The following is a 27,778-nucleotide window of genomic DNA, read 5'->3' on the forward strand; positions in this document are numbered from 1 at the left end:
GGTGTGATTGTGTGTGCGATCGTTTGAGCTGTTTGTTTTCTTGTATTCTTTGGTTATATAAATTGTGTGATTAATCGACCCGTTTAATGTTTTAAAACGTGGTGATTCATTCGGGGTGGTGAGCGATTATTGAGCGGTATGAGTCAAGTTTTGGGATAGCTGGGATGTGCCACCGTCTGATGATAGAAGTCTTTCGCTGTAGCTTTAGTAGTTTAATAAACATTTCATTTAGCTGATAGACAGTTGGTTTTGAGAACTTGTATTCGTATTTTGGTATTTGGCTTTGGATTGTAACCTTTCACTAAAGTTATCCTATTTAAATGTTGTTTCGTTATTGTCTGATGATTATCATTGCCTCGGGCAACCGAGATGGTAACATCCTTATATTTGAGTGGTCCCGGTAAGGCACTTGGAGTATGGGGGTGTTACAGAGGAAGCAATCAAAGAAGGACATTCTCATCAAGATATCAACTCATTCACATACACACGCATACATTCACCCAAGATCTTACGAGCACGATACCTCGTGCTAGCAAGAGTAGCATTACGTTTCAATTGTAATCGTCCTCCCATTCAAGTATAGTACAATATTTGGCAGGGTACCGTCCCTCCCGCGGTTGTTCCCACATCGGGTTTTCCGCGTCACCAAATCTTACGTATTAATTTATATTTCGTACTTTATTTCCTTTTTTAAACATCATCACACAAACAATCATTCAATTAACCAGCGAGTAAGACCACATTGACCCGAATCAATCTATTCGGTAAAAAATACCTAAACATCTATCACTCCTTAATTCTGCTAATCTGCAAGCTGATGTTCTGAAGATGCCGACATGTTGATTTCTGCTAGCATACTTTGCTAACAAGAGGATTTCATGCGGATTTCTGTTGAAGGATGCTCAGCTCAACTTGGTGGACGCCAGGAATCTGATGATGGACGTTGGGTTCCTGAAGGCGGACACTGTTGGTTGCCGCTGGGAGCAAGATGACAGACACTAGGAACCAGATGGTTGACATTGGGATCCTGCTGGCTGACGCTGGGGACCAGACGGCTGATGCTGGGAACCAAAAGGTTGGCGTTGGGGACCAGACGGCTGACTCTGGGGACCAAACGGCTGACCAGAGCGCTGACTATGGGGACCAGATAGCTGATGTTGAGAACCAGACGGCTGATGCTGGGGACCAGAGGGCTGATGTTGGGGACCAGACGGCTGATGCTGGGAACCAGACGGCTGGCGTTGAAATCTTGCTGGAGGATGCCAGAAAGCAGATGTTTGACACTAGGGACCAGGTGGCAGATTCTGGGATCTTGCTGACAGCTGCTCATGAGGAATAGTTTCCACCTAACCTTACCATCCTGTTATCTGGTCACCAAGGGTGAGTCTGGTAGTTGGCACAAGTTTATTGTGCACTTGTCATGTAGGTGATACCTGCAAAATATTAGTAATGCAATGCATGTGCATGTGAGGACCCTCTAATGTATGATAGGGGCTATAGTATGCTTTGAATGCAATGTCAATCATGTCTATATGTTTTATCTTTGTCTGCGGGGCCAAGACATGTTTTGAAGGATGAAAAATATACCTGCCCCTGGCCAGGGGGTAGGAGTAAGTGTTAATTCATTGTAGGACGTACATTAGGTAAGTTTATCGTCGTTCTAGGACCGTTGAAATGTTCTGGGGAGTTGACTTTGCAAGGTGCAAGTCCTCGTTCGTATTTGTTGTTACCTTATCTGTCCACTAACAGAGTTAGCTACCCTATCTATCCACTGACAGAGTTTGGGTGCGTACTGAGTAGCCGTGTTAGCTCTGGGAGCTGATTTAGACTTTCAAGAGGTTTTTCGTGTCTACCCAGGGGGCAGATTTAGACTGGAGGTGGCCGTGTAAACCCAAGGGGCTGATTTAGACCTATTTTATCAACCCAGGGAGCTGATTTAGACTTAGCTAGCTGTCGTGTTAGCCGAATGGCTGATTTAAACATATGCTGCATTCTGAGTACTTAACCTTGTTGATGACGCAAGGTGTGTTCATCACGTTTAAAGCCAACAGGGGCGTACTTTAGGCAAGTCTATCGTCATTTTAGGACCAGTGGAACGTTGCAGGATCCTGGTAGCTCAGGGATCTCTGCGCTCCATATGTTTGTGCATGCATGCTGGGGCCCTGATTATGTCGAGTACTCGGGGCTACATTTGGGGGTGGTATCCGGGGTAGCTACATGAGCTTTAAGCTGTCGGCCAAGCTCCCCTTCGTATGTTCCAAAAACCGCCTGGTGAGGGTGCTCCTACTGGAGAATTAAGTTAGGCATGTTGGAGTGCCATGTGTCTTGTCACCCCGCGTTCACAGTTGACAATCCTACTGGCAACACTCTCAACGTACCATAAAAGTTAGAGTACAAAGTGGTATTTCAAAGAACCCAAAATAGAAAAATCAAAAGCCGATTAAAGCGATGTAAAGCGATGTGAAGTACCCATGAAGCTACAAACCAAAGAGCTCCAATAGCAGTTTCATATTTTAAGAAATGCGAATACAAAGTGAGTACAATCGAAAACTGATAGTATGCCTACTATCTTTTTTTTTTTTAATCAGTTTGTCTTTTTATTTTATTTTTTGTGGGTTTTTTAATACAAGACTTTGTACACTAAATTCTACTTGTTATCAAAAGTGATACCTCTTCGGGTGGAGTATGTTCCATGGCTCATCTATTAATTAATCTTGCACGGTCATTAACTTAAACGCACCACGACCAACAACGCCTCCAACCTGGTATTGAGATTCTCATCAGGCGGATTCTACGCCTGTCTAGGTGGTTGTACACCTTCAAGGGATTGTATGCCTGTTTAGGTGGTTGTACACGTTCAAGGGATTGTATGCTTGTCTAGGTGATTGTACACCTTCAAGGTAACTGTGTTGTCCTTTGCTGATTTGTTCTGCCTGGTCATCTCCACCTGGTTTTGTTCCCTTTTCATACATTCATACCTGTGGGTGGGAACCAGAACCTCTGGTGGTATTACTACATTTCCTCCGAACACCAGGCTGAAGGGTGTATGAACTGTTCTTTGAGTTTCTGCCTCCAGTTTCTTTCAGCTTTTTGTTTCAGGTTCTCAATAGTGAGTCAGCTTGTCCATTGGACTGCTTGTTTCTGGCTGCCATGCGGAATATGTATTCTTTGCCCCCTTCATGGTTTTCACAGCTTGGGTGTGGAGGACATGAACTTCTGCTTATCATTTATTATTTCATGTTCTAGTTCTCAGGGGACCTGGTTGATGGCAGCATGTATTGCTATGATTTTTCGCTTGAGGAAGCTGATGTGAGAATGTGTTCTGCAGCATTCTGGCTGCTTCCTGTCTCCTGTATATTCAGGGTGCTAGGAACTTTTATATACTGCCAAATGTCGGGCAAATATTGGGGATCAGACGCCAGAAATTGGGATCCTGTTGAGGACCAGACGCCTGTCACTGGGATCCTGCTGGCAGAGCGATCTGATACTCATTAGGAGGCGGAGTATCCTGCAAGCAAGATGATCTGCAAGCTGCTAGCTGGGTGGCTTGATCTGCACGCAAAAAGGTTGTTTTTGCAGGCAAAACGTTTGCTGGCGGAGCGACATGTCTTGCTCGCTAGGTGGCCTGATCTGCACTCAAGAAGGTTGTTTATGCAGGCAGAAATTTTTCTGTAGGCAGCGTTATGCGCCCTGCATTTCGCATGAGGACGCTCCATTTGATCTGGGGGAAGAGTGGCAGGTTCTGGAGCCCGTGTGACCACTTCAGCTGCCAGGAGAATTTATTGACGGTCCTGCAAGAAATATTTCTGCTAGGGCTGGCAGATGGCATAGCCAACGACCCTCCGACGATCAAGGTAGTAGTTATAAAAAATATAAATATTGTAATGAGATCACGAATTGATGAGCTACCTTAGGAGCAGCGTATGTGCCTGGGTTGAGTGCTGCCCCAGGGTTGTGAGGGGGTCCAACAAGGTTCTGGTTACCGACCAGGGACCTGCCTGGTTTCTGATCTTTTCATGTGCCCGACTTTTTCAGATGTCAGATTGTCAGGCGCCAGACTTTCAGGTGTCTGACTGGCAGACGTCAGACTTTCAGGCGCCTGACTGGCAGGCGTCTGACTTTTAGGAGCACTGCAAGCTGACGATCAGGTGCTTGTCCTGCTTTTCTTGTAGGTACCAGACCTACTCTTGTTCCCCTTATAGTGGTGGCCTTACCAGTGCGCTGCATCCAACTATAGGTCGCATGTCTCCCTCAAGGTTGGTTTCAGATTTCATGTTGTAAGCACTTAGATGTGTCGTTCAATTGGTCATCCCTCCTGATATCTATGGTTTACTCATAATGGCTTTCAGGGGATAGTCAGTTAGCACATGGACATTACTAGACTAAAAATAAGAACGCAATTTATAGAAGACAATAACATGTCCAAGAACCAGTTTTCCAAGTGGTGTGTACCTGGTCTCTGCAGGATGTAGAGACTTAATGAAGTAATATTCTGGCTTCCAGCATGACATTGGCTATTGTCTCAGCCAGTGATAGGTATGGGGACCAGGCAGAGGTGGTGCGCTCAGATAGTGTTTCAGTTTCGTGAATGTCTTTCATGCTTCTCCGCCCAATCGAGCTTTTGGTGCCTCCGAAGTATGTCATAAAATAACCTCCATCTGCCCCCTCTCGCTTCTGGCTCCTAGGTGATGCTCCCTGTTCAAGTTGCTGCTAGATTCTGGCTGCCTGGGTCACTGGCTGAAAGGGTTGTTGCGACAACTAATCCAGATTGTCGTTCTGGTGTCTGCTGATTGCTTCCTGCCTCCTCAATTTTTGACTCTGCTCCCTCCTGCATCCTACTTTCTACTTCCTACTTCCTGCTTTCTGATTCCTGAATTTCCGATTCTGGCTCCTCCTGCTTCCTGAATTTCCGATTCTGGCTCCTCCTGCTTCCTGAATTTGAGAGGAGGCAGCTGGTCGAGACTTCCTTATTCTGCTAGATCTCAGTGTGCTGGGGACCTGATTCTGGATGCTGATGAGGTCGGCTCCCCTAAAATGCTGCTCAGGCTGCTGATGTCCTTGAGCCAGAGCTAGTTCCTACAAGAAGAGATCAAACAGAACTGGATGGTGGAGCTGGTATTACAGCTGCTTAGAAAAGGATCTTGTTAGATATATCTCTCCCCTAGCTTGTTCGGACTTTTTTTTGTCAGTTTCGAGGCTTGGACCTTTCTGTTTTGTTTTGTTTTGTTTTGTGATGTTTCTCGAGTTCTAGCCTGGCTAGGAGACTTGTCGTACAAACTGATTACTGCTGGCTGACGACCCTATGAGGGTGATAGTTGCTTAGAGTTGCTGGAGTCAGCATTCTGATTATTTTTGCCTTGGCTGGGTCCAGCCTGCTGGCTATATTTGGTCTGGTTCCTATCATATCACTATGAGACCAAACAAAATAATCCATGCTAATTTTACCAAATTCAATCAATTGTTGATGAAGATTACCTGTATACTCTGAACCTGTCAGCACTGTTAGTTCAGGGTCCAGCTTACCCATGTTGACTGAGTTTACTGTGACCCCTAGAATTTTTCTCATGGTGTAGTTTCTATGTACGGCGTTATGATGAGAGCATCATGGTGGTGCCCCTGCGTGCCATGAGCATCCACCTCGTCGAATGTGACAGGTGGCAGATTCCCATGGCTGACTCTGTAGGAGGACTCTAGGAGATCTCTTTTTATTTTTATGTCAAGCCTTTTTTGCTGCTTAGTATGTTAGGCCGCACAGTTCTGGTCCACCTGTTATCACGTATATTATTCTAGGACAAATAGGAAGTATAGAGGGTAGAACCTGATTCGTGGAGCATAATTTACTAAACCTTGCCCTCACGTGATAGCAGGTGGTCTAGGTTGCCCTGTTCGTATTGATATTTTACCTCTCTCCTGGCTGTCGACCAGGCTTCCTAATCCTGCAAGAGGGTTAGGGACAGGCGGAGTAATACCACAAATGTTACCTCCGTGATGACACTCCTATAGAGGTATGTCCTCTAGGGTTACTGATTACTGGAGTTGTGTGGCAATGGCGTCATATTGTCATTCTGGTTCTTGCTGGGTGAAATTCCTGCAGCAAGGAGAATTTTAACTCCAACGGAATCAGAAGATAATGTGTTACCTGACGTAGTCTGGGCCCATGGAAGGGTGGCTGCATGTCAGGCCTCCATAATGGAGTCTGGTGACCAGCTCCTGAAAGTTCTGTCTATCTAATCCTTTGCATATTCCAGATTGTCTCTCTGCAGCTTGTTGCTATATAGCCTAGTCAGGTTGCGCATTCCCATCTGGAGTATCTCCATGACGACTAGGGATTTCGCGTCCATAGATTCTGGATATTCTGATCTACCTCTCAGCCTGGTACCTTTGAGTCTGCGCCGCTCTGCAGTTATAGTGAATATTTCTGCTAGCGCACCTGCTGCTTGTACAATGTTGCTGATTTCTGGTGGATTGATCATTCCTGCTCTGACAGAAGCTGGTGGAACTCTAGTAACGAGATCTGCTATAGGACTCCAGAGGAACTCTGGGGAGCAGTTCTGCTGCAAGCATTTAGATGAATTATGGGGAGTAGGTTTGCTGCAGGACTCAGGCGTCTGAAGGAATTTCAGGGACCGGATCGTTTTAGGACTCGGGCGTCGAAGGAATTCAGGGACTGGGCTGCCATCGGACTCAGCGTCGAAAGAATTCTAAGGACCAGATCTGCTGCCAGACTCAGGAGTCTGGAGAAATTACAAGGACCAGATCTGCTGCCAGACTCAGGCGTCTGGAGAAATTCCAGGGACCAGATCTGCTGCCAGACTCAGGAGGAACTCTAGAGACCAGATCTGCTGCAGGTCTCTGGTGGGACTTCACGGGAGCGGTCGCTGCGGGACACGGAGGATCACGGGAGCGGTCTGCTGCAGGCATCCGGATAACTTCTAGGGAGCAGATCTACTGCTGACTCCATAAATAGCGATGAGATCTTGCTCGCTAACAAACATGACAACGGAAATTGACTTGATGACAACTTGGCTATAGAAATCGATCACCATGCCCCACGTGTTAGAGTATGTGTCCTCGACAATAGTGCGATCACATTATTAAAACTCATAATAAGAATATATAAAGGGATGATTCATTTTTATACGTCAACTGATCAACATTAATCGATAATGATTGGCTGACTAGAGATTGACATTACTGTCGTTTGACGGGGGTGATCAGTTGATCCCTTAAGGTCACACCTGAAGGACAATTCCCTTAATAGATATATTAATTAATTGTATAATGATACAGATTAATTAATTCCTTAAAATTGAACAATTTACATAAGTGAGTGAGAATATGAATCTTATTATAATTTGATTAAATGTGATTCGTTTTAGTAAATAAAATGTTATATATTACTAAAACTTTGTTTATGAAACAACTAAATTAAGAATGATCGATTAATTAGAATTACAATTTGTTGTAGATTATATTAACATGAACCACTTTATACACTTGTAATCATGAATTACTAGTCAATTGTTATATATAATCAAATTAATATATGTAATGGTATTAAATTGTTAAATATGCATTAATATTATTAATAACATGTTACATGTTACAAGTTACACATTATATGACAAAGAGACAATTGACAAAAATAAAATGGACTTCATATTAGCAATGTGCACCGGTTTTTAGAGGGTTAAAAGGGAGAAATAGTTAATTGTTTTAAATTGTTTAAAAACATAATCATTGCCTATTCTTACAAGTCTAAGCCCTACATATTTTGGGTAAGACAAAAAGAATAATTAAAAGGCCATGCATTGGCCCCTTCTCTTCACCCTACCCGGCCACCCTTCAAAAATGAGCATAAGTTCTCATTTTATTTCTCTATCTAATTCATTCTTACATTATTGAATATGTCACTACTCTCACAGTCTCTCTAAAATTAGTTTTAGAAAAATATATTGTTCAAAATCTTATATTTAAATTACTAAAAGTAGTAATAGAAATAATAATAAGATTAATTTTAAGATCCCTAATTATATATATCTAGTTAATATATTAAATAGATTTAAGGGTTGTCTTGGTGAAATTGAAAGGAGGTTCTCACAATATTGAGACAAGGAGGATCATCAATTTACTTTGAGCTCAAGAACAAGTAAGAAAGGTGTTCTTACTTGTGCCCTTAAACCGATTTCACTAATGTAAGAAACTTTATTCTTAGTCTTTGATTTATTTATGTTATGCATGCATAAGAGCATCATCTATTTTAATGAGTAAATTAGATATAAAACTAAAGAGTTTATTTTGAGGGTTATTGAATCCTTTCAAGTGGTATCAGAGCGCTTAGGTTGTTGCATGCATAATCGGCTTAATTTTTCCGACTAAATTAAAACTTGAGTGATTTATATGATTAAGCCACGAAATTATTTTGCATGTTAAGTATTCTGGTCCTAAAATGTATTTAGGTCATTTTGATGATTTATGATAATTTTTGGCTCATTTTAATGATTTTTAGTAATTTTATTACATTTAATTGTATAAAATGGTAATTAAAATGCTAAAAATAGTTAAACTTTGTTTCTTACCTTGAAATTTTAATATGACCTCACATGCATATTTTACTTATTGTATGTAAAATTTCGTATAAATTTGATTTATTTTGCATGATTTATGATTTTTATGAGATAAAAATAACATAAATTGAGGTAAAATGGTTAAAATTAGTTAAACTTCGATATAGGCCATGAAATTTTAGTATGTTGTCACATGCACATTTTACTCACCGTGTGTAAAATTTTAAATGAAATTGATAAATTTTGCATAATTTATGAATTTTTAGTCTAAAAATGACATAAATAGTGACTATTTTAGCATAAATAGCTAAAACAAATTAAATGGCATGAGAAAATTATTTTAGGTTTCATTTTTATCTCACATATAATATCTAAAGTTGGAACATTAATTAGATTAATCTTCATATACTTTAGATATTCTATTAGATAAAACCGATAAAATGCAACTATATTTTTCGCGAAATAAATTCGAAAATTTTAACCTTGATTTTTGACATTATGAGAGTCATCGAATTATTCCAGAATGTTTAAAAATTTAAAATTCAAATTTTTAAATTATTGTAATTTAATTTGGATTTATTCATAAAAGGTTATGATATTAAGGTCGAAAGTGAGCATAATTGATAAATCAAGTTGAATTATTGTCAAAAATTGAGTAATGTCTAATTTTTGAGTCCTAAAAGGTTAGGATAATTAACTTGGACTAAAATTTGATTTTAGTATTATTTTGTGTAATTTTAGTAAGTTAAAATTGCGAATATCCATAAAACCGGTTTATATTTACGATATAAGTTAAATAGGGATATTTGGCACATAAATTGGCATGTTAGATACATATTATAATGCTGCATATTTCATTGATGAATGTCATATTTTATTTATATAATTTTGAATTATGTAATTTTATCTTCGTATGCCTTAGTTTAATCTATATTACCGGTAATGTAAGGGAATATTAATTCGGTTGTAATTTATTGTGATCTCGTATCACTTTTATTTTATTTCATTACATTTTATTTTACAAATGTATAATAGTAAGTACCATGTACATTTTATTATTTAAATATTTGTAATTCCGGAGTTCCCAAAGACAGTGTCATTCGGAAAGGAGTTCCGATCGAGACGGTGTCTATCCTTGGGAGGCGTGCCAAATGAAGATTCAAGGGACCAAAGGAGTTGGTTTCCGAATATGTAATAGAATATAAGATTTTCTATTTTAGGAAAGGTCATACTAGGAACTTTGTTTTCTTTATTTGCTTGCTTTATATGTTTGCATGCATTGCCAAATCGCCATAACTACACATGCATATTTTATCGTCATATCGACTATTGTCAATTATAATTATCAAGTATTCATCGACATAGTTCACTCAAAGATGATAGATAATAAATCGACAAGACCTCACACATATTTAAAATTGAGATTAGCCTTTCCAAATAGTAGGACTCATGAATCCCTTTGACATTTGGGGTAGATTCGGTTCCCCGGGGTACTTTCATTTATCATTAGGTAAGTGGGGTAATAAAACGTTATTACACGCGAAATTTGGTTGGACTCAACAGGATATAAAGACTAGTCTTATGTTCTGGAGCTAGAGATGGAATTTATGAAATACATCGACCGAGAATTCAATAGTAGAATCAATTAAAGAGTTAATTCACCAAATTTATGCAAGTATGGGTTGTATCGGTTTCCCGTATCTATGTTTGTATAAAAATGGATCTCGGAATCGTTTATATAATTTAGGTGCGAGGTCATTATATAAATGCATATTTTCTTTAAAACCTTGTTAAAATGTTTACAAGTAAAAATGATAAATGTTAATTGTTTCCTTCATTTCCTTTTTGTAGTCAATTTCGATTAATTTGCAATGACAACTCCGATTTCATCCGCTTCTACTAGTGGAACCGCTCCACCTCTCACCAATGCTTCTTGGCTCTGATCCTTTATGGATCGATGTAAACTTGAAAAGAATGGGGCTAACTTTGCCGATTGGGATGCGCAACTTCGCTTGGCCGCGGAAGGTGACGACAAGCTTCGTTACCTTACCGAAGTCGCTCCCGCTATACCTACTACTAGATCCACCGCCGCGGTTAGGGAGGCCTATGAGGCTTACCTAAAGGAATCGGCCGCGATCAAGAATGTCTTGATCTTCTCTATGGATGCCGATCTCCAAAGGAGTGCTATTAAGATAGGCACCGCCTATGATATCTGACAGGTTTATCGCGTACCTATGCAAAGATAATTTCCCTAGACACGAATTAATATAGTAATAGGGGTCGAACACAAGGAAACGGGAATTACTTCGTGAATTGCTATGCGTAGATTTTTATCAAGGTCGATTACGATTTGGGTTTGGTTTGTTTGGTTGATGATTAATAAAAATTACAACGTAAATAATATAATAAAAGGGAGTCTAAAGGGTTCGGGTCACTCATGCAAAGGTAAACATATGAACATGATAAACTTGGTACTAATAATTTTGTCAATTGTTTAGGCTTAAAGATACCCACCTTACGGCATTAGTATCAACCATAGACCGGGTCCTAGAAAAACTCTCGTCCATGACTAAGTCGTCCTACCATACATGCTTAGTCTAATTCAATTCCGTGCCTCTCGACTTTAGAACGAATGAACAAATTTAATCTACGATTGCGGCCGATAATCAAAGATTAAGCGTAACAAAACAAACATGTGATGGAAACAATTGAACAATATTATTATAAACTTATTTAAACATGTTATATATTTGGTTTTGCATGGCTCCCCTAGCCTTTAGACTAGGAAATTTAGCTACTCATACTAAAATGTAAATTGCAAACTAAATTATAAGAAATAGTAAACATGGTTATAAGATTTATATTAATTAGATGATATAACATGTGAAAAGAACAATGCTAATGTGAAATGAGATATTGATTATAATAACTATGTGGTAACTAAAACAATAATGTAAATTGTAAACTTGGAATTAGAAATACCTTATAAAGGAGAACTTATATGGAAGAACAAATAACAAATAACCAAAAGCTTGAATATCAAATGCTTGAGAATATATTGAAGTACAAAATGTTGAAAGATTAACTAAGGGAATGCTTAACAAATTGTAAACTAAAAATGAGAAAACTAATGAGAGAAATTATAATGCTTGAGGCTTATTGTAATAAATTTGGACGTAAAAATGAGATGCCTAAAACCTTGGAACACCTCTCCTATTTATAGGAGAGGATAAAGAAACGTAAAAAACCAAAGGGCATGCAACCCCGATCGGGGTCGTGGTAATCCGGCATAATTCCCTTAATTTTCCTCTTAATTGCAAAGGGCGTCCAAAGTTGGTGATTAATGATGCGATTAATCACCCGGTTAATGCTTCACATTCCTAGCATCCAAAGCTTCCATAGCATCCAATGCCTTCACTTTCAAGTTGGACTTTTGTATTGGGCTTGACTTTGCTTTTGATAACATTTGAATTAAACTTGTTGATCTACCAATTTCTTCATACAAAATCCACTTCAATACTCCATGCTTAGTCCAACACTTAGTCTTTGTTTTAGCCAAGTGGACTTGGTGTACAAAATGATAGGAAAAGGCCTTCAAATGCTTAGATTCCTACAAAAATATAACAAACACAACCATACACCTAGAACACAAGATTAGCTCAAAAATACACTAATTAAAGTATAATAATCAACAGAAACCGAGCTAAAATGAGGGGTAAAAGTGTATATAAAATGAACATATCAAGATCTATACCAAGCTTGTGACCATGTTTTCACAAGCTCCTAGGATCATCCAATATGAGGCGGCCTCCGCATTCTTTGAGCTCAACATCAAAGAGGGTCAAAAAGTGAGCCCTCATGTGCTCAAATTGATTGAGCATGTTGAAACGCTCAAATTGATTGAGCATGTTGAAATTCCCGAACAACTCGTTATTGACGGAGTTCTCCATTCCTTGAATCTCATCAAAGCATTTGTACAATTTAGGGTAAACTACAATATGCAAAACTTGAAAACCTCTCTCCATGAATTTCACACTTGCTTGTGCAAGCCGAGAGAGACATGGGTCTCAATGTAAATACGACCAAGGATGTGCTCAATATTAATGATAAGAGCAAGGGGAAATTCAAGAAAAGCGCTAGAAAGGATAAGAAACCCACTCCCAACAAGGGCAAAGGGAAAGCTATTGTGAATAGCTCATCCAAGCCCAAAAAGGGTGCATCTTCCAAAGATAAGTGCCACTATTGTTGTGGTACGGGCCATTGGAAACGTAATTGCCCAAAGTATCTAGGAGATGTCAAAGCTGGACGTGTGACTCCAGTAGGTAATGAATTCTCTAATTGATTGTGTTACTGATATAAATCCCAACCTTGGTATTAAGATACAAGTTGAGATTCTCACCCTCTTTAATGTATTTAGGGCATGTGAGCAAAGACAAAGGCAAGGACAAGCAAGCTTGAAGAAAATCTTCGACAAAGGGATGCTAGGGTAGCCGCCCATGGTAGAAGACCTATGGAAGCTTGGCTTTTATTTTGTATTGTCTTCTTAAGTTTTATTGTATTTTGACTTGTTGTTTTAGAACTCGTTTAGATTTCCGTGTTGGACATGGAAATTTGTTTTATTTCCATTATTCAGACAATGGTTGTATGATTATAATGACTTGGTTTTCAACCCAAGTCATTCGGTTTATGGAATTTTCTTTGTTCTAAAAACTTATCATTATACACTTTTTTACATCAACAACATAAATAGATTTAACTTAAATTAATCATAAAAGAATTACAACGATTGGATCATTGTAATGAAATCATAAGCCATGAATTTGATTCCCTTTTATGCTTTTATGACTAAATATCACATCTTATTTGAGAAAAGATAGAACGATTGAAAAGTCAAATAGAGTTATTTGAACTCAAGGTAGAGAATTTTATAAACCAATTGAGAACACCACTTATAATTAAGACTTGTAACCACTTATAAGACTCCATACGAGTTATGAGAGATCTTAAGACCCTAAAATTGTATAAGACATGGATATGAGTCCAATCCTTTATCTTATAAAGGTTTGTCTATCTTACTACTAGATTACAATGTCAACTACAAGAGGGTCATCTATTAAGGTCATAATGTGCGACATTTACTCTTGAAAAATGTTTGTTGCTTACATAGCTATCTTTCGATAAAATAGGCGTATTTTTCAAAAGATAGAGTGGGAGAAAATTAGCAACAAACTCAAGACTAGTGAGGAGACCAAAAGAAAGCTTCTTAGGTCAAACTCGAGACTAGTGAGGAGACCAAAAGAAAGCTTCTTAGGTTAAACTCAAGACTAGTGAGGAGACCAAAAAGAAGAATTCTTCAATAAAGATTATGAAGTGGTTGTATCAAGAAAAATTCAATTCAATTTACATAAGAGCCTAATGAACCAAAGTGAAATTTGTGCATAAGAGTTGCATAGATAAACATTAAGTTGTCTACAAAGCTGAGTTAAAGAGTAACTACGCTAAGATCCATATCATCATTGCTACACCTCAAAGTGTGAATAATCAAGTTATATGTTAAGACCAATTTCTAAATAGGTATTCAGAAAAGGGTGTGTGTATGTGACATTAACACAAGGTTTTAATCAACACTTAGAAATTGCAATGATCATCTCAAGTTATGTGATAAGAAAATGGTTTTACTCGCGTTGTCAAGAGGCCATAAGTATACATGGATTTAAGTGGGAGTCGATATTGTCATGTTTAGACATGAAAGACAGTGGGAGAAATTTTAATATCATTGAGGATGACATGCTAACACTACCGTCGATGAAGGACTATTTTTGTTTTCAAATCTCGATGAAAGAAGACATGTTGCATTTTAAAATTCCAAATCTATCATTATATAGGGAATTTTAAGTTGGCACGTAGATAAGTATCTTATGTTGATAAGATTCTTTATCAGTTTAATATCAACATAGGTTGATGAGGTTATTCATTTAAACGAAAGTGGAATTACTATGATAGAGTCATAGTCATTCACTAAACCCCATGAGTTGTTGATCACATGATATCAATTGCTAATGTTTCCGCCATTAGAACGATCATGTATGCCAATGTATGCACATGCCATGATAAATAATATGCTTGGAGCATAATGAGTCGATGACAAGTTATTTCGTATAAAAGTCATTTGAAAGCCTTCAAGAACATCCACTATGATTCCGGAGAAGAAATGAGGATCAGTTCTTGTGTTTGGAAAACATACTAAGTTGTGTGTTGAAGGGTTACACAAACTCTAGTATCCAAACCTATAAGGATTTATTGAAATCCTAGGCTAATTTTATTGACTTAGGAATAAGTGACTAGAAAAGTGTTCTAGTATCAATCATTGCAAATTCTACAAATAGAGTCTGAGTACATTGTGATAAGGTGGTTTATAAAGGGACTATAAGTAGTTCCTTTCACCAAATGTTTTATCACAAGTTATATGATGACAGTGGGAGCATCTTTCAAGTTAAAGAGCCAAAGTCTATGAAGAAATCTAGACATGTACTTAGAAAAGTTCATAACATTAGAAATGACATTGAATAGAAAGAAATAGCAATTCATTAAGTTGGACTGAATGGATACATGGTATATCCACTGACCAAGCTTTTATTGCACCTTGACATGTGAAACATATACACTTTAGATTATAAGATATGAAATAGTAATAAGGTATTGACTATTCATATGTGATAATCGTATTTATCGTTTGAGTTTCTTAAACTCATCTATTACCTTATTATATCTAAATAGGTTGTTGAGACAACATTGGACCCTATTAAAGTGAACTGGATTAACATAGTAATTGCCCCTGGTTACTTATATGAGGTGACGTCTCTAAGTGACTAGATTGTGAGTCAATTAATGGCAAGTTCAAGTGCCATAGGGTCATAAGAGGTGACCAGTCGATCACATAGACAGACTGTAAGAGACACTTTGTCGGGCTGCGACCGCTTATAGAGTTCTGGTAATTCATATAGCCTGGTCGTGGCGAGAGCTACTATAGTATTCTTTTGAGTCAATTCTTTGACTAAAGACTATTCGCCCAAGTTGGCACAGTTTCTGAGTAACTTTAAATTATGCTCTACGATTTTCGTAAATGAGGTCTAATGGGCATCTTTTGGGTCATGATGAGCTATGGCTAAACAAAGGGAATAATGCGATAGGAATTGTCCACCCCCTTGTCAGGGTTATTTAATAATCTCAGGGCCACTCGAGGAGTAGTGAACTGAAAATGTGTGGCCACGCTCGGAAGGTATCTACGGCAGATAATTCCGGTCAGACAGTTACTCTCCAGATCGAGGAAACCACTCTTGATATGATCACTTGCAAGAACGACCTGCAAGACACCTTGCATTGAATGGGAGATTGTAATAGGACAAGAGAATTGGTGACGCACATTTGTCTCGGACAAGTGGGAGATTGTTGGAGTATGTGTCCTCGACAATAGTGCGATCACATTATTAAAACTCATAATAAAAATATATAAAGGGATGATTCATTTTTATACGTCAACTTATCAACATTAATCAGTAATGATTGGCTGACTAGAGTTTGGCATTACTGTCGCTTGACGGTGGTGATCAGTTGATCCCTTAAGGTCACACCTGAAGGACAATTCCCTTAATAGATATATTAATTAATTGTATAATGATACAGATTAATTAATTCCTGAACAATTTACATATGTGAGTGAGAATATGAATCTTATTATAATTCGATTAAATGAGATTCGTTTTAGTAAATAAAATGTTATATATTACTAAAACTTTGTTTATGAAATAATTAAATTAAGAATGATCGGTTAATTAATTACAATTTGTTATAGATTATATTAACATGGACCACTTTATACACTTGTAATCATGAATTACTAGCCAATTGTTATATATAATCAAATTAATATATGTAATGATATTTAATTGTTAAATATGCATTAATATTATTAATAACATGTTACATGTTACATGTTACACATTATATGACAAAGAGACAATTGACAAAAATAAAATAGACTCCATATTAGCAATGTGCACCGGTTTTTAGAGGGTTAAAAGGGAGAAATGGTCAATTGTTTTAAATTGTTTAAAAACATAATCATTGCTTATTCTTACAAGTCTAAGCCCAACATATTTTGGGCAAGACAAAAAGAATTATGAAAAGGCCATGCATTGGCCCCTTCTCTTCACCCTACCCGGCCACCCTTCAAAAATGAGCATAAGTTCTCATTTTATATCTCTCTCTAATTCATTCTTACATCATTGAATATCTCACTACTCTCACATTCTCTCTAAAATTAGTTTTAGAAAAATATATTGTTCAAAATCTTATATTTAAATTACTAAAAGTAGTAATAGAAATAATAATAAGATTAATTTTAAGATCCCTAATTATATATATCTAGTTAATATATTAATTAGATTTAAGGGTTGTCTTGGTGCAATTGAAAGGAGGTTCTCACAATATTGAGACAAGGAGGATAATCCATTTACTTTGAGCTCAAGAACAAGTAAGAAAGGTGTTCTTACTTGTGGCCTTAAACCGATTTCACTAATGTAAGAAACTTTATTCTTAGTCTTTGATTTATTTATGTTATGCATGCATAAGATCATCATCTATGTTAATGAGTAAATTAGATATAAAACTAAAGAGTTTATTTTGAGGGTTATTGAATCCTTTCACCACGGTGGGCGCCAAACTGTTTTTGTCAAAAACTGTCAAAACACGATATTCTATCTCGTTAGGGGTTAAAGTGACCTACTCTTTTTAGCCTCGTATCGGGAGGTTAAATTATATGTGATTTATGACGAAATAATGATGTAAATAAAGTAAAGGACAAAATAAAGAGATAATGACACGAAATTTTGGTGACGGGGAAAATCCGATGTGAGAAACAACCGTGGAGGGAGTCGATATTATTAGGATAATAGGTCCAATATTAGGCCCATTAGGGCGGCTACCGTCTAGGGTTTACAGTATCGTTATCTATTATATATATCGTCTATGTATTGTCATCAAATCACATCATTCAATCGTCGAAAGTATGAGTTAATTTGCAGGAACCCTAATCGAACCTGACAAATATCGATAGAACGGAAAATTATCCGTTAATTTCAAGATTTGGAGAACGTTAAGTTTTTCGAACTCCAAATAAATCAATTTAAATACCAACTTAAACAAAGAAAGAGAATTTAAATCAAATCTCAAAAGAAAAGAAAGAGATGTTTTTTATTTTTTAATTTTTTTTTTTTTTTGTTTCGGCCAAAAATCTTTGGGGATATGAGAAATTTGGATCTGGAAAACATCCATCACGATTGAACGGCAAGATTAATAAATCAGCACTCATTGATAACTATCAAATTGCCATTACCGCATTACATGGCGTGATGTTTTCAATTTTACCAAAAATTTTCTACTGTAATTTTTTTTTTTTTTGAAATCTAGAAAAAAGATCTGAAGAGTACTAGTCAAATGAAATTGATAGCGAAATCCCGCCGGTAGGCGTTGTATATCATATGCCTACCGGCAGGCGGCGGAATATCGTGTTTTAGGCCTCAAGAGCGTGAGGCTCTGATACCATGTTAAATTTAATAACGGGCAGGCGCCGCACATTTTAACGGAGGAGAAAGAGTCACAACTTAGTAAGAGAGTTCCACTCTAAAACCAATTGGCTTTAGAGTGGAACCTCTTGGCTTTGTTGATGTGGACTCTTTCTCCTCCGTTCAATCTTGGCCCTGCCCGTTGTTAAATTTAACGTAATATCGTGTTCTCGTATGGCTAAAGACACAGGTTTCATGGGCCAAAACAGGAAATGGACGAAAGAAAGTTTTTCAGTTGAATTTGTCCGGTCTGAGTTAATAATGGGCCTAATATTGGACCTATTATCCTAATAGATATCCCACCAATAACCCACTATATGATAATTCGGGTACAATATACAATAAACCCAGATCTGATAACAAGTAGGTAATCCCACGTATGAGCATAACAGACTGTTGATGCTCAAATTAGATGCTACTGGGTATTTGTTGGTTTATACGCATGTTTGTAGTTGGAGTATTTGGTAAGTAATGATGGTGCAATGATTGGTTAATGATGATGAGATCATCATTGTGGGATCATGCTAATAGTTAGGTAATGATTGGATTATGATGGGGATCATGGGTGATGGGCATAACTCCTGTATTTCGTACATAAGTTTGGCTATGCGTCGTCTGATGAATATTTGTAATTTTGTATGTTGGCGGTGTTGTGTTTCCTTGTGTGGATGATCCATACATCCCTTCTCTTCATTGCTTCTTTGTATTTATAGTGAATAAATCCTAGTGAATTTATAGGGTTTTCCACTTAATTGTCTTGTTTCTCAAAATAGGATCTAGTCTTCATGGGTCGTACCCGTCTTCGGTCTTCTATCCATATTTCTCTCCTTTCAGTCCATGGGCCCGACTCCCCCATGTATGACATGGGTCCATTTGCTTAATTAATTACCCACTCGTCTCGTACCACGTACCTTAGATCAAATAGTGAATTTTGGCCCAAACTAGGGGTGAACAAAAAGTGGTCCGGATCGGCAAACCGGACCGACCCGGACCGTCCGGTCCGGTCCGGTCCACACCGGATACATATCGGTCCGGTCTCCGGGTCCCAAAAAATATGGTGACCGGTCTCCGGTCCTGTCCGGTCCGGTCCACATTAAAAAATAAAACTAAATTTGCCTTATAAATTAGTACCGGTCCGGTCCAAACCCGGAAAAAACCGGACCTAAAGGGTTCCGGTCCGGGTCTCCTCCTAACCGGTCCGGTCCGGTCCGCGGTCTTGGGATATGTGGTTATCCGGTCCGCGGGTTCATCCGGTCCGGTCTGGTTTTGGACCGGTGAACACCCCTAGCCCAAACAATGCCCGTGCAACTTTGCACGGTTTTAAGCTAGTACTAAATAATATCTTTCCTTATTGCTACGTGTTTCCAAATTACGTGTTGTATTTATTTTTGTTAGATTTCAGTTTTCGTCTTTTCTATATTTTGTAGATCACACATCTCTTTGTGCTGTTCACTTGATGGGATCATTAGAGTTGTATTAATCTTGCTCTTTTTTGTATATTTAAGGACATGCTTGTATCATTAGTATCATTAAATAAAGAGTAAATTATCAAAAACTCCCTTTTAAAATACGCTTTTTAAAATTTACTTCCTTTTAAAAAAAAACGTTTAAAAATTATACCCAAAATATTGCAAAAATTTAAAAATTGCTCCCTAACCTATATTTTTGCATTTTTATGACAAAAATGCCCCTCATTTTTTTATTTCTCATATGTTTATCGACCTCCATTACAACTCTACCCACATTTCTACCACCTAAGGACTCCACGGTAAACCACCACAATCCTCCACCCAAAATCCACAATCATATTCGTTATATGAGAATAGAAACTTAGGGGCATTTTTGTCCTAAAAATGTAAAAATGGGGTTTTGGTAGAATTTTTAAATTTTTGCATTATTCTGGGTGTAATTTTTAAATGTTTTTTTAAAAGGGAGCAAATTTTAAAAAGTGTATTTTAAAAGGAAATTATTGATAATTTAGCCAAAAAATATTAAACGTTCAAAATCTAACATAACAGCTTATTGAGTAAATATGATGGGAGTATTTTAAAAGGGATAATGAAGGATGCGGAGTTGTGGACCATCACGAAAAATAAAAGGTTCCTCCTCCCTTCATCGATCCATAATAGATTAGATAAGATTAATAGAGACTTTCTTTGGAATAAGAATCCTTCCCAGCGTTCTCCTAATTTGGTTAGTTGGCATAAAGTTTGTTTACCAAAGTCGGTTGGTGGTTTAGGAATTAAATCTTTCAAGCGACTAATAAAGCTCTTCAAATGAAACTTTTATGGAAAATTCTTATGGATAAGGAAAGTATATGGGTCAAAGTGGTATCTAAAAAATACTTGAGAAATTGTTCACTATTTGATCATAAGCCTAATTCAGCCTCTTCTTGGCAATGGCGTAAACTAATGAGTCTTCGAACTCTATTTAGAAAAGGACTGAGATGGCAGGTAGGTAATGGTAGCATCATTAAGTTTTGGTCTGATAATTGGGTTTTTTCACACCCACTTACAAGCAGTATGGTTGATGATGATAGTAACCGTGATCTTAATATTTTGGTTAAAGATTTCATAACCTCAGACAAGCAATGGGATGTTTGTAAATTATCCAGTTTAGTGAATAACGATACTGTTAATCAGATTACTAACATTCCAGTGCCACATAATGATATTCCAGATACCCTAATTTGGGGGTTGTCCGTAGATGGAAATTTCTCTACCAAAACAGCAACTTGGTTAGCGCAAGGTTTGTTCGATCAAGCTCTTCACAAATGTGAATTTCAGTGGATTTGGAAATTGAATATTCCTCCTAAATTGAAATTTTTTCTTTGGAAAGCCTGTGTTGACGGCCTTCCAACAAAAAGTAGACTTCTCAAGAGTCATATTGATGTCCCACCTCATTGTGTTCTGTGCAACAACCCTATTGAAAACAAAGATCATTTCTTTTACGAATGTCCCTTAATTGGGTCTGTGATCCAAGACCTGAACATTATTAGTTTCAACGAGTTTTTGTTAAATTATGATACTATTATAAGTCAAAGTTTTCTAACGAAACTTAATTATCTCAAGGATTTAATTTCAAAAGATGACTTTATAAAGATTATCTTTATTTGGTGGAATGCATGGTTCCATAGAAATGATATTATCTTTAATAATGTTAATTTAAGTATCAGCAAACTTATTACTTTATGTAATAATAGCACTAAGACATGGAATGTGACTAGATTTAAGGATCTCAACAATCCCGAGGTAGAAGAGTCAGCTAGAAACAATTCTAGTAAGGAAGAGATTTGGTGGGAAAAACCTACAAACGGTTTCCTAAAGCTAAATTTTGACGGATCGAGAATAGAAGGTAATAAAGCTGCTTTAGGATATTCTTTAAGAGATCACAATGGTAATGTCGTTTTGTTGGGAGCAAAAAAGTGCGGATCCAATAGTATCCTTGTTGCGGAAGCACTTGCTTTAAAAGAAGGTATTTTAGCAGCTAAATACTTAGGAATCTCAAAGTTAATTGTGGAGGGTGATAACCTATGTGTTATTAACTCGATTCGAGGTACTTGGCAAATTCCGTGGGAAATTTCTAGTATTATCAAGGATGTGAAATTAGACCTTCATTTTTTCGATGAAGTGATAATTAAACATTGCTTTCGTGAAGCCAACAAGGTTCTCGACTTCATGGCTTCAGATTGGACATTCATGTCCAACTCTTTCGAGGTGGTTTGATAGCCAGTGGCTTCAACTTACCTCCCTCATTCGAAAGGATGAGATAGGTTGGTCCTACCCTAGAGGATCAACCTAGTTTTCTTACCTAAAAAAAAAAAAAAAAAAAAAAAAAAAAAAAAAAATGAAAAATAAAAGGTTGGACAAATAATTAACAAGTGAAAAAGTACATATGAAAATCAACGCCAAATGACTACAAAAATATTTCACATTCTGAACTTCGTAACATTATAAACATATAATCTCTCAGAAGTCAAGTAATCTGTGTTGTCAGATGAATTTATCCTCACGCAACTATTAAAGTTCAAGAACAAATAACAAATACAAAAATGGGATGGTAAATAAAGAAATGCACGAACAGTATGAACGGGAAAATTAACAAGTGATAAAAATCTTAGAGCCCAAATTCTCTCCATTTCCTAAAAAGAAATGGAGAGGCAAGTACCTATTAATGGTACGGATCGCATTTTGGCAACATCTAACGGTTCTAAATTTACGCATAAAAATAAAGGGAAAATGAGAATGAAAGGGGTAATTATTATTTAAATAGATTGTCAGAGGAAATGGAGAGAAAGGAAATGGAGAGGATCCATTTCCAAAATCTTAGTACTGCTTCCAGGCAGATGGGGTAGAGGCTACTGCCTACATATACCAAAGTGAAGCAAGTTTATAATCTTCACAAATTCTCATTATAAACGAACACTATCGATCTATAGCTATAGACGAATAGGGTCCCTCTTATAAATCTTATTTATTAAAGGAACAACCACAGAGCTGAGGTGTCGCTTTGTGGTTGAAAGTCAACTTTTCAAAGATCAATTTTTTTTGCTCAATTTATGGAACCCACGTTCTATCATGGATTTAATTTGCTGCACATAAAACAAATTGCCTAGCTCATTATAAAACACAAATTTGCGTATCAAAATAAATAAATTATAAAACACATATTTAGAAATTGAATTAATATACAAATTGATTGAAGAATCGGAAATAATAAAATTTACAAATTTAATATAATTGATTGAAGAATCATAAATAATAAAATTTATATAATTGATTGAATAATCATATAACAACCGACATTTGAATTTGAAACCTATATTATTTTCAAACTTAATTTTCTTAAAAAAGAAGAAGAAAAGAAAAAAAATAGGCAGACTTAAATCTTCATGTAGTGAGTAAATGTACAAACTTCAAGCTTTTAACAGTGAAAGTAAACGATTTTCCACACGAAATCGCTTCAGAACAAAGTTTTATGGTGATAAATGGAATTAGGGTTAAACTGGAATGAAAAAGAAGGGGATAAATAAAAGATGCGACGGCTGAAGTTAAGGGAGGTGGAAGGAGGAAGAGAATATGAATGGATAAAGTCAGGGAGATTGAGGAAGATATACATGGAGGTGGATGAGGCGAAGGTGGGTATATAATTAGGGTTAAAGTGAACATGGAATATACGAGATTATGAGGTCAATAGTTTGGGCTGAAGGTCTTAAGTTGGCCGAGTGTGTCATAGTTCATTTAATATATAATGTACCTTTGTTTTAATCTGTCCTTCCAATGTACAACTTTTTATCAATTTGGTATATTGTATCTTTGTTTTAGAGGTGTTTAAATACGGGCTTGGATCGGATATAGGCAGATTCATGTTTGATTTTTGGCCCACGGACAAGCGAGTTAATGGGTTTGGAACGGGTTAATGGGCTGGGCCTTTATATTTTTCTTAAAATGCCTTGCCGTACCCGCTTATTTAGCGGGCGGGATGAGTCGGGTTTAATGGACAAAACGACCCATGAATAGCTCTACTTTGTCTTAACATTAAAACGGATAAGTAACATCCAATTGAGCATGTAAAACAACTTTTTTACTTTTCTTGATGCATTTTCCTTTTGACTTATCTTATTATTTAATCTGTCTTAACTCTTAAGCCCAAGACAGATACTCTTAAACAAGAATTTGTGAGCTATGATTGTGCAGATACAATAATCCATCGCAACATTTATCTTCTACAACAACACAAGATTAACTATATAACAATCATGTCCCATTAGACCTGTTAAAAGGGTCGGGTTAAAATACGGTTAAATAAAATACGAATTGTCAATTGGGTTATACGGGTCACAAGTCATATTAAGTTAGAATATTTTATTAAAAACAAACTATGTTTGCCGTCTTTTACTTATACCATTTTCTTAGGCGAAAAACTAAGAATGTATATATTTTTTTTAAAATGAATCATATTCAATATTAATATCGTATTTATATTTATTTACTTAGCCTACTTCTATTTATGCGTTTATGAAAAAAAAAAATTATGGACCAATAGCAACATTTTGGGCATGGTTTTTTTTGTTAATCATAGCAACGTTTATGGACGTTTAAACACGTCACTCAAACTAATTTCCATCACATTCACTTGTGATTGCATATCGTCTTTAATGGCCTATTACATTGCAAATACAAATGAAAGTTCGAGATAGTAATTTGTCAATTATTTTTACTTTTTGTTCAAATAGTGTGAATATGATGATTATTCATGCAACTTTTTATTTTATTTTAATGAGATTTATTATGTAACATTATCGTTTAGTTTTTGTTATCATATATTTATATGATAATTTCATGGGTGAGAATATTTAACAGTTTGATTTATATCAATTTAAACGTGCACGGGTCAAAATTTCATTATAGCCCGTTTTACTAATTTAAAAATTTATACTAAAATATGGACCAAAATTCTCATTTTAAATAAGCACGGGTCAAAATTTCCATTTTGTTTTGTACATTGGTTTCAATAATGAAAAGCGGTCTAACAATTTGAAGAAGCCTGCAACTATTCAAAATTATCAAACCTGTGCAATTTCAATAATTTTATGTTAATTTCATCCAAATAATTTTGTTTCATTTTATACAAAGTCGGGCTTTTTTAAGCACCCGAGTAACAAGTTAGAGTAGAAGTTCAAATTTAGCTAACAAAAGAACATATCATATTACAACAAGTACTCAGCTAATTTACCCTAACGTATCATTTATGCTAATTACAAGTACTGAGCTAATTAACCCTAACATGTCATTTATGCTAATTGCAAAATGAAATTATAATCCTTATCTAAGATCTTAATTAAACATGACTCTTTATAACTCAATTATTACATTTAGAGATCAAAATTGTTAAACAAAAGTAGGGTGATATTACTGCTTTACTTTAAAATTTTATTTCTAAAGATAATTAAATTCAAAAGGAGATAATTAATTAATACAGTATTAATATACAATTTCATCTTGAATTTTTTTAATAGTAACAATTTCTTAAAGAGCATACCCGTGCAATTTGCACGGGTTTAAGACTAGTGAAAGTGGATAATCTTACATCCACAAGTATAAGGTTTTGGATTGACTATTTATCACGTTTTGTTTTTTTCCCCTTTTATGTTTCTTCTGTTTTATTGTACTTATGTAAACTTTCAAAGGATGATTTATATTAGCTAATCAAGTTCATTTTTGCGATTTAAGCGGTTGTTCTAGTTGTTGCAGCAGACAAGGATGATATGGCACAGCAGATCTGCTCTATATCAAAATATAGTCAGTTAGTCTAAAGGAACATTGCTGATTGGTTGTGGATTACAACTTCGCATTACCAGTTTGAGCAAATTTTGAAAGTAGTTAGTAGTAGTATCCTTTAGATGAGCATCATGGCAATGTTTCAGTACATCAGGAAGGACAAGGAATCAAGTGGTTATAGATAGAGCAACCAGCTTCAACACTCGGAATGACTAGCAGAAAGATTTAGGGTTATAGGATCAGTAATGTTCATTTGACATGTGCGGTTTTAATCAGTCTTTGTGACTGTTAGTGGGTGCGTTTTAACTGCTCTTATTTTGCTATAAATAAGAGCTTAATCGTCACTGGAAAAACACACAAAAAACAATCACTCTCCTCCTTTCTCCTCTTCTGTTCGTATATAATTTCTGGGCAAAGACAATTATTTTCGTTCCAAGTCTCACAGTTCCGAGTGGGCGGGACTGCGTGGGGACTGTAGTGTTAACCTTGGGGAACTACCGGCACTAGCTGATCGCCACCACGGTCGTACCGGAGAAATAGTTTTCAAGGCAGTGGGTTCTACCACGGCACTACAAATCGGGTTATATCTCTTCTGATTTCCTTCTTTTACTTTGTTACTAATTGTTTACGCCAACAATTTGAAAACTATTTATTTATTGTTGTCTACTGCTGTAACATGTTGTCTGTTTTAGCAAAAACTCTTCCTGATTTGACTAAACTTGAAAAACTAGACGGTCATAACTATAAACGTTGGTCACAGAAACTGCTGATGTTTTTCGAACAACTGGAAATTGATTATGTACTGTTTAGTGACCCGCCTGCTCCTGTTAAAGAGGCTGCTATTACTGAGACCGTAGAGAACACCCCTCCTGCTAAATCTGCTGTTAAGTCAAACGAAGAGGATATTAGAAAATTTGATAAGGACAATAAACTTGTTAGATGTCAGCTTCTAAACAACATGACTGACACCCTTTTTGACCTATTTATGGTTCATAAGTCTTCCAAACTGATATGGAAGTCCTTAGAGGCCAAGTATGGGGCTGATGATGCGGGGAAAAAGAAATATGTTGTGGGTAAGTGGCTGCAATTTCAGATGGCTGACGGGAAACCCATCATGGAACAAGTTCATGTCTACGAGAACCTATGTGCTGATGTCGTTAATGAGGGTATGAAATTAGATGACACTTTTGTGGCTAATGTTTTGCTAGAGAAATTTCCTCCCTCCTGGTCTGACTATAAGAACCACCTTAAGCATAAGAAAAAAGATCCGTCTCTCCAAGAACTAGTAGGACACATGAGGACCGAAGAGGCAAATCGCCTTAAGGACCAACCTGTTAGTCTTCCTGTGAATGCTTCTTCTGTCATTGTTAAAGTTAATCTGGTTGAGTCCGGTGGTCCGTCCAATCGAGAAGTTCAAGGGTAAGGGTAAGGCCAAGGTTGGTCAGGGTAAGAGCCAGGGTCCAGCTAAGAAGAATGGTCCAGGGAAGCATACCAAACCTGTTGCTAAGATTCAGAAACCAAAGGGTCCCATAGTTTGCTATGTTTGTGGGAAAACTGGTCACAAAGCCTACCAGTGCACTGAAAAGAAAACTGCTGAAGCCAATGTTGCTATGACTGATGATGTCATTGCTGCTGTGGTTGTGGAAGCTAATCTGGTGGGTAATGTTCTTTGAATGGGTCTTGATATCTTTGGCGCTTCCAGGCATCTCTGTGCTGATAAGGGATTATTTATTGAGTTCGAGGAGGTAGCTGATGGGGAATGCGTCTACATGGGTAATTCTTCATCTGCAATGATCACAGGCAAAGGCAAGATCTTTCTCAAACTCACCTCGGGGAAAACACTTGCTCTCACCAATGTTTTATTTGTACCCTCATTGCGTCAAAACCTCGTGTCTGGTGCCTTATTGAACAAAGCTGGTTTGAAACTTGTTTTTGAGGCTGACAAGGTTGTAATGTCGCGTAATGGGGAATTTGTGGGCAAGGGTTATCTTTCTGGGGTCTTTTTGTATTGAACACTGATTCAGTTTTTTATAATATTGCATCTACTTCTGCTTATATTGCTGAGTCTATTGATGTTTGGCATGGTAGATTAGGTCATGTGAATATTGACTATATTAAAAAACTTAGAACTATGAGTTTAATTCCAAGTTTGACGAGTCAAGAATTCTCTAAATGTGCTAGCTGTGTTGAGGCTAAATTCACAAAGAAACCTAGTAAACCAGTCACAACTAGGAATACGAGTCTTCTTGAGTTAATTCACACCGACCTAGCTGACTTCAAAAATGTGGCAAGTAGAGGTGGAAAGAAT

General features: G+C 36.8%; 1 protein-coding gene across 1 annotated transcript; it reads left to right on the forward strand.

The window, feature by feature from the left end:
* The first annotated feature begins 6,315 nt into the window (after nucleotides 1-6,315).
* On the forward strand, nucleotides 6,316-27,143 carry LOC141637311 (uncharacterized). The gene is made up of 4 exons (XM_074446870.1): nucleotides 6,316-6,586; nucleotides 26,163-26,458; nucleotides 26,564-26,755; nucleotides 26,844-27,143. Exons 1-4 carry the CDS (start codon nucleotides 6,316-6,318, stop codon nucleotides 27,141-27,143), a joined length of 1,059 nt encoding a protein of 352 aa, XP_074302971.1.
* The last annotated feature ends 635 nt before the right edge of the window (nucleotides 27,144-27,778 follow it).

This window comes from Silene latifolia, unplaced genomic scaffold (assembly GCF_048544455.1).
Source record: "Silene latifolia isolate original U9 population unplaced genomic scaffold, ASM4854445v1 chrun_scaffold_16, whole genome shotgun sequence".
Lineage (NCBI taxonomy): Eukaryota > Viridiplantae > Streptophyta > Magnoliopsida > Caryophyllales > Caryophyllaceae > Silene > Silene latifolia.

Coding starts and splice junctions, on each gene's coding strand:
- LOC141637311 (XM_074446870.1), top strand. CDS start 6,316: ATGACGACTAGGGATTTCGCGTCCATAGATTCTGGATATTCTGATCTA. Junction 6,587..26,162: donor AGATGAATTATGGGGAGTAG/GTTTGCTGCAGG, acceptor TGTCTGTTTTAG/CAAAAACTCTTCCTGATTTG. Junction 26,459..26,563: donor CCCTTTTTGACCTATTTATG/GTTCATAAGTCT, acceptor CTGCAATTTCAG/ATGGCTGACGGGAAACCCAT.